The 8,388-nt window shown below is 39.8% G+C and overlaps 1 protein-coding gene across 5 annotated transcripts in view; it reads right to left on the reverse strand.

The window, feature by feature from the left end:
• Positions 1–5,457, reverse strand: part of CCDC175 (coiled-coil domain containing 175) — a 74,458-nt gene extending 69,001 nt beyond the window's left edge. For 2 of the 5 annotated variants that reach the window (XR_009496072.1, XM_005212054.5), the window contains exons 1-3: positions 5,051–5,456; positions 3,021–3,106; positions 1,120–1,231 (exon numbers count right to left, since the gene is read on the reverse strand). Coding sequence is in view for 2 of the 5 variants with exons in the window: in XM_005212054.5 (XP_005212111.1) it covers positions 1,120–1,231; positions 3,021–3,106; positions 5,051–5,228 (376 nt within the window). In the remaining 3 variants the exon portion in view is untranslated. Of the gene's footprint in view, positions 1–1,119; positions 1,232–2,735 lie in introns of all 5 variants that reach the window. The other 3 variants (XR_009496073.1, NM_001038221.2, XR_003036709.2) reach the window with 3 other exon arrangements.
• Between the last annotated feature and the right edge of the window lie 2,931 nt (positions 5,458–8,388).

The raw sequence follows: 8,388 nt of genomic DNA on the forward strand, positions 1-8,388 counted from the left end.
CATAACATTGGATTTAGCCATGATTTGTTGGATATGACACCAAAAGCACAGGCAACAAGTGAAAATATAGATAAACGGGACTATGTCAAAATTAAAAACCTCTGTGTATCAAAAGTCATTATCAACAAGAGTGATAAAGTAGCCCACTGAATGGGACAAAATCCTTGCAAATTATACATCTGAAAAGGGGTTAACATCCTGAATGTATAAAGAATTCCCACAGCTCAACAATAATGAAGCAAATAACCTAATTAAGAAATGGGCAAAGGAAATAAACAGACATTTTCCCAAAGGAGATATACCAATGGCCAATAAGCACATGAAAAGATGCTCCGCATCACTAATCATTAGGGAAATGCAAATCAAAACCACAAGAGACAGCAATTCTTATCCAGTAGGGTGGCTGTTATTTAAAACAAAAACAGAAAATAGCAAGTGCTGGCAAGAATGTAGAAAAATTGGAATGCTTTTGCATTGTGCAAATGAAGGTAAAATGGTGCAGTCACTGTGGAAAGCAATATGACAGCTTCTTGGAAAATGAAACACAAAATTACTGTATTACCATACAATCCAGCAATTCCCTTCTAAATTTCTACCCAAAGAGTTGGAAGGAGAGACTTATTTGCACACTTGATACAATGGATATAAGCACACGTTTGTAATGGCACTGTTATTTACTATTATAATTGTTATTTTTATTATTTTGTAACTACATAATTTACAATAGCTAAAAAATGGAAATAATGCAAGGGTCTACTGATGGACGAATGGATAAACAAACCATGGTATATACATACAGTGGAATATTGTTCATCTGTAAAAGAAATTCTGGCATATGCTACAACGTGAATTACCCTTAAAGACATGCCAAGTGAAATAAGCCAGTCACAAAAGGACAAATATTGACTTTAGTCTATTTATAATAATTATATAAATTCAACTCATATATGTTATCCCACTTAAAAGGGAAACATACTTTGGATCTCACTGTATGTGTCTTGTATACTCTTTCTGGATATTTTTTGATATGGAATAACTATTCAACTCATCTTGCTACAAGTACTAGATTACTGCCTTATAAGATAAACTAAATTTCTACAGTTCATAAACTCAAAGTACCTTCCAGTTCTCTGCTAACACTAGTGGGGAGAGTTTCCAACACAAAATATAATCTGCTGAGTTCCATGCTTTCAATTTCCAGAAGATCTATTGTGGACTTTCTCATTTCTTCCTGAAAATGTAAGTTACATATTTAAAAAGTTAAGACATTAAAATAATGAGATTGATTTCCTAAACAATGCCCACAAATGTTTTCAGACATCAAAATTTGCTTTTCAGTAAACATCTTTTGCTGTCATTTTTATTTGGAATAGAAAGTGGGAAATAATTGTTCTCCAATCAGATTTTAAGGTATCTTTCTTCATTTATCTTTTAATTTCTTCTACTCAGAAATTATTTTTTCACTATGTGTGTGTTCTGTTTTAGGAAAGACTCCTAAAAAAGAGTGACATTGAGAAAAATCTCCTTAATAAACTGGGACATGACTGTAAAAGCATGCTTAGGTATAAAAAGAATGATAGTTTTCTAATATCTACCTAAAAATCCAAACAAATAGTCAGGTGGGGATATATATGTGGGACTATTTTAAAAAAAGGGAAAACATTTAAAAAATTGATAATCTGATAGTGGAAATAACAGATAAACTGTTTCAAATAAATGGTGGTAGTGGGTATAGTTCTTTATGATCTGAAAAAGTGCCATTATATTTTATGAATCATAAAAAGCAGGTTAACTAACTGTATATTTAGTATGATCATTTTTCTGGTAAAAAATAAAATTCAATACAGGCATCATCTATATCCTGAAAGTAGGAAAGACATCCATCAAAGAGTTAATCATGATTATTTTAGGGTGGGATCATGATGTTTTTTACACTTTCTTCCTTTTGCTTGTCTGTTTTTCCTTAACTTTCCCATGGTAAACACACAATGTTTTTATTATAGTGAAAATGTTACCGTAAAAAATGAGAGGACTTATCTCTATTTAAGGGATTTCACAGATCATATAGTATATGGAGACATGCTAAATACTTTAATAAGCCAAAATAAATACTTTGAACTTTTCAAATCCTGGAGAAAGACATAACATTTTAATAAAAGAACAAAACGAGGGAAAGGTTTCCACAGGATCACAATGCAGTACCACACACACAAACTCTCAGTGTTTACATATATGTACTTAATTTACTGGGATTATAAAATCTAATTCTGTAGTATACATGTACAACTACGTATAATTCCATAAAAATACAAAGTAACGAGATTAACTTTTTTCAGCAATCTGTAGACTCATTTATTTTATAGCCATATTTCTACATTTTAAGATATTTGATACGTAGGAGATTTTTACTCAATATTTTTAAATCAAATGGGATGTCACCTTTCTGAAATATCATTCAGGGCCAAGGCCAAATAGACATGGTTGTGACACTTCAAAAGGAAAGTCTTTAAATATTACTTTGATGGGGCCCAGTTAGCATAACTGAAAGAGAACCTGTTTGCTTTCATTGAAAAGCACTGTCTATGTTAATGGAGTAAGTCCCAAACAATCTTTCACCAGTTTTGTGAGGAAGTGCTTATAGAGACTTGGGAAAATTGGCACTATGCATGCAGTTTATCCCAGAGGTTGTTTGCTGGTTTTAAGCAATGTTCACATATTGATGGCACGTGACTCACTCTTAACTGAGCTCTGTTATCACCAGGGCCTCTTCTCTTGAACAGTCTTGCCCTCTTGCATAGCACAGGTCCTTAACTCAGTGCTCTGCCTGGGAAACTGGGCAGCAATCCACGGCTGATCCACACTGGTGCAAATGTTAGTAAACTGAGAGAAATTTTCATTCAGGGCAAATATTTTCCTTATTCATCTACTGAAGTACGTTGAACAGAGTTGGTACTAAGTTAAAGTTTGAAGAAGAAATAAGTGGAAGATTGAAAAAGTAGCTCTTATAGGTAATACAATACCAATTTCTTAACAGCGATAGCAACGTCCTTAAGAAAGTTCTTAGCTTCTTCATTGCATTTAAAATAGTCACTTTGCAGTGATTGTTCTAAAAAAAATCAGAAAATTAAGATCTCTTACTTATCTATCCAAATCCTATTTAACCCTTAAAGGTCTAGCTCAAATGCTTAATCAGTTGAAAATTACATCTTCTCTTAATTTTTATAGTAAATAATATGAATCTCTTTTGTACTTATTATTTCTTATTTTACAGTGTACAAATTTAGGGATATACTTCATGTTTCTTGAGGCCAGCCTCCTCTTAAGTTTCCACCTTTGTATAATTCATGGTAGAAAGAAGGAATCTGTATAGTATAGGACAAAAAATTCAATAATTCAATAAATATTTTATGAAAGGGATAAATATAACATGCCCATAATGTGGGCTTAAGAAAGTCTTCATATATATATTTGTATGTATATATATGCTGCTGCTGCTACTGAGTCGCTTCAGTCATGTCTGACTCTTTGTGACCGCATGGACTGTAGCCTGCCAGGCTCCTCCATCCATGGGGATTCTCCAGGCAAGAATACTGGAGTGGGTTGCCATGTTCTCCTCATGTGTGTGTGTATATATATATATATATGTACACACACATATATATATCCTAAATGTAATATTTTACCAAAAAACACTTAATTCTTTAAAAATCCATCATGTCCTTTTCACTTCTGTGCCAGTATTTTGATCATGGGGTGAGAGTAAATATTTGTGAAACCGGTAGGTGTGAGTTAGATAAGAGTTTTTAACCCCTTTCATTCACTGCCATATAAAAGATATTACCTTTCTCTCACATACTGTAAGATGAAAACACACGAGAAGAGAGGTTTGGAAAATGTTCGCAAAAGTAAGGAAGACAAGATACATGCAGACAGAGAAGAAGGAAAAGAAAAAAGGAAGAGGAGAGCCAACAGAGGAAACTCCACTCACCTTGGCTCTGTCACCATCACATTATACAAATTCTGTCTAAACAGATTCCAGGCCTGCATCCTCATGTGCAGCATGAGTTTGATAAGCTTAATTTTTCACATGTTTGTATAATCTAAATTGATTGCTGTAACTCCATGATGCTTCCCATTTCACAAGTGAGAGATCTAAGACTTGAGGTTATGTGATGTGCTTTAGGTGACAGAACCTATCACTGATTGAGTCTGGATTCAGACACAAAGCGTGTGACTCCAGAGTCCATGCCCTGAGTGGCCACCCTCACCTCCCAGAAGAAATGCTGTTTTCTGTCCTTCATTCCAGGGAACTTGGATTCTCTTAATGGACTAAGTTCTCAAACCGAGTGAAAACCAGTTCCTGAGGTTCCAAGCAAGTGTGTGTTAGGGAGGGACAGGCATGCTTGGCTTGCTGTTGTTCAGTTGATAAGTCATGCCTGAATCTTTGTGACCCCATGAACTGCAGCACGCCAGACTTCCTGTCCTTCATTATCTCCTTTCGATTCTTCTATGGAATGAATGAGTACAAGCATGTTCCCACTTGCAACTGGACTGGATAGCTACATATTTTATAACTCACACTTAGGGCAAGAAAGCATAATGAAGCTTTCTCCTATGACAAATTTTCTGACAGTCCAGAAATTGTTAGCAGAAAAAGTATTTGTGCTTAATACACAGTTCCTTGCCTAAGGCAACAGGAGCTTCTTGAACACTCACTTTCTGATTTACCAGTTAAAGTCTCCAGTTTGCCATGACTAAGTGTTGGAGAAAGTTAACTTGCCAAGAAAAAGCAAGAAAGAGACGAAGTGAAATTAAACACATAGCCTAAATGCAGTTGGGCATTCTAATTACAAGGAAACGGCAATAGCCTGGGAGTTCAGGATTTGTCTGGGATTTGTCACCAGCTACTAGTGTGAGCTGAGCCTCGGGTCCCACTCTGTCGCCCATCTCCCCCACAACCAGCTGGAGAAGGTTCCCTCTAGGGTTTCCGCTTCATGGTCTCTAAGCACCACTTCGGAGATGTCCCTCTGAGAGCCCAAGGGCCGCTCACCCACAACAAGGAGCTGCTCAAGAGCGTCGGTCGCTACCGAGGAGCCCAGCGTGGAGGGGAAGGTGCATAATTCCAGGGAGGGGCCAGTGGAGACGGCGGCCACCGGCAGCGCCTTCTCGCTGCCTAACCCTAGCTCCGGGGACCAGGAGCTCAGAGCCATCTTACTGCTCTTGCGCATTTTCGACCAGGCCAGAGGTAAGGACTGCCGGTTGCCACGGGCAACGCGGACGCTGAGGCAGTGCGCCAGCTCGTGCCTCTCACCTGGGGTGGGTGCCTAGCCAGTTTCTCTAACTTTATCCACAATAATTAAGGGATCTTGTAGCTATGAGACCCTTTTTAGCCGTCATTTCCTCTTTGCATTTCCATTTCTCTAGTTCAGGCCTTGTAGCTGAACACTTGTGCCCTTCTCACGGACCGGGGCGGGGGGGGGGGGGGGGGGGCGGGAATCTGATCATGTTTGAGCGCATTTCAGTGCTAGGTACTAAAGGGAGGAGCTTTATGTACAGCTCCCTAATGTCCACACCGGCTATGTAAGGAAAGTTCTTTTATAATCTCCACTTAAACAGACAAAGAAACTGAGGCAGGGATGACTAAGTGAATTGCCCAGGGTCACCAGATAATCATTTTTGAGTTTAAAGTGGAGCCTGTGTAAATCTTTCCATTATGCTACAAAACCCGTCATTGTATTCTTCAAGACCTTTCCCTGGAGACCTTCTACCCTGAGCACATTTTACCTTGAATCAGTGAATTTCTTCTGCTTTCTCATTCAACTGTGAGCTCTTTCAAGGCAGGGATATTATTAATTTTTCTCTGTGTCTCTAAAATCCAGCCCTGAATCAGGCTCAGATTGAGAGTAACTGTTAGTTCCTCTTTCCTCTGGCTGGTTAGAGAGTAGCAAAGATGATTTAACCCCTCCTTCTTCACTTTTCTTTACAGATTGAAATTGAAATCAAAGGGAAAATAACATAACAACTATCTTGTTGAATGGGACTATCTTGCAGGCCTTGTCCTGCTTCACCCACAGTATCCTATTTAACCCTCATAACCATCCTTTGGGGTGGGTGTTATTCCCCACTTTGCTTATGAGGACACAGAGTATATGTATGTCCTGGATCACTGTGCTATACCACCTTGGAGAGGACACAGCACATCAACAGCAGAGCTAGCTCCAGAATCCAGGCCTCCTTCCTCCATGGAGATCCACATCCTGGCCTCCTTCCTGGGTCTCTTCTGCAAGATTTGACATTCAGATCTATCCCTGCCCTTCTGTGTTTTTCTCTGTGTGTCAGGGGGAGGATGTCTAGAAACCACATTCCTCAAACACACTTGTTGGCTGCTTGCAGACACTGCTGGGAGATTAGCTGGCAGAGAAGCCATCCCCTGGAGTGGCAGTTTCAGGCCACCGCAATCGACTGTGTCCTAGCAACTTTGGCGGCTCCCGAGGTGGCAAGAGTGGGAATCAGTGCCTCTAGCAGTCTCCAGCTGTATATCAGTCAGTGCAGGCATGTGGGCGTGGACCAGATTTGCGGCAGCTTTCTGGTCTCTGGGATCTCCTTTATGTTCCTTCCCTCTGGTTTCTATACCCCTTGTAGCAAATTTCCTGTGGTAAATTCCTCTGCTTGAACTATCCTGACTGGACCACCCTAAGCCAACCTTTTTGCTCTCACCAGAATATTCTTCCTACTTATCACTTCATTTGGATCACATTGTTCTCCACTGTCTATGAGTGAGGCCAATCCCTGAGGGGGCGTTGCATACCTTTGTAATTACAAAAGACAGTAAAGCATTTTATTATTATTTAAAAAAAAAAAAAAACTTTTTTAAAAAGAAAATACACAAACTTAAAATAGTTGAGAACATGAAGAAGCATTCTTATCCTTCAGTAGCCATAGATGGTGTTCACCGGGCCAGAAGTCAGGCCCAACTTCTCTCCTGTTTTTCTCTGGTGACATAAACAGACACTTCCTCTTCCAGTCAATATTTTTCAGGCAGACTTTAACTCAAGAGCAGAACAGCACATTAGAATACCCCAGTCCCATGCTGACATTTATTTTTTTAGTTATGATAAGCAGGTTTGCTTCTGCTTCCCGTTGCTGACAGGGTCATCAAAGAATCCAGCTGCTGCATGAGTTTGACCCCTAACTTGCACAGGAGTGTTGCTGATCCTGTATTCTGGTATATTTGCATTTCCTACAGTATTTGAGGTTTATATGGTATTTGATGATGACACGCTCTTGTTCCTGCCTCTGCATAAATCTGGTACCTCTAGGGAAAACCTCAACTTCTTGGTTGTGTTTCTAGACCCTGGGTTAAACCAGGTCAAGGTCCCAGTCTTGGTTAAACATCTCATGTATAGGAAGTGGTTGCATGTTTCAATGCTTTGCTCTGCTCAGAATTTAAGGATCTCTGATGGTTCAATACTGGACTATGCTCAAATCCTCCTGAGGAGTAAAAATTCAAGAAAATAGAGTCTGTCTTCCTTACTCTGACCCTAATGATAACAAATACAGGGACTAATGTGGGTACATACAGTCCATGGGGTTCTTGTGCTAAGAATACTGGAGTGGTTTGCATTCCCTCCTCCAGTGGCCCATGTTTTGTCAGAACTCTTCACTATGACCTGTCCATTTTGGATGGCCCTGCACAGCATGGCTCAGAGCTTCATTGAATTATGCAAGCCCTTTGCCACAACAAGGCTGTGATCCATGAAAGGGTATGTGCCCATATTAGGTCCATATAGTCAAAGCTACGGTTTTTCCAGTAGTCATGGACAGTTGTGAGAGTTGGGCCATAAAGAAGGCTCAGTGCCAAAGAATTGATGCTTTTGATCTGTGGTGTTGCAGAAGACTCTTGAGAGTTACATCAAGGAGATCAAACCAGTCAATCCTAAAGGAAATCAGTCCTGAATATTCATGGAAAGGACTGATGCTGAAGCTGAAACTCCAATACATTGGTTACCTGATTCGAAGAATTAACTCAATGGAAAAAGCCTGATGCTGGAAAAGATTGAAGGCAGGAGAAGGGGACGACAGAGGATGAGATGGTTGGATGGCATCACCGACTCGATGGACGTGAGTTTGAGCAAGCTCCAGGAGATGGTGAAGGTCAGGGAAGCCTGGCGTGCTGCAGTCCATGGGGTTGCAAAGAGCCGGACACAACTTAGCAACTGAATAACAACAACACAGGCACATGGCCCTGTCTGCCCATCAAGGTTGATCAGTAGGATTTATCTTAATGCCCTGCCACCTTTTGGCATGTTGTGTTTCACCTTTAGGCTTATTGCGTTATGGTCACAGATGGCTACTGCAACCCCGGACGTCATGCCCTTGTACAAAGTG

This window comes from Bos taurus, chromosome 10 (genome assembly GCF_002263795.3).
Source record: "Bos taurus isolate L1 Dominette 01449 registration number 42190680 breed Hereford chromosome 10, ARS-UCD2.0, whole genome shotgun sequence".
NCBI classification, from domain to species: Eukaryota; Metazoa; Chordata; class Mammalia; order Artiodactyla; family Bovidae; genus Bos; species Bos taurus.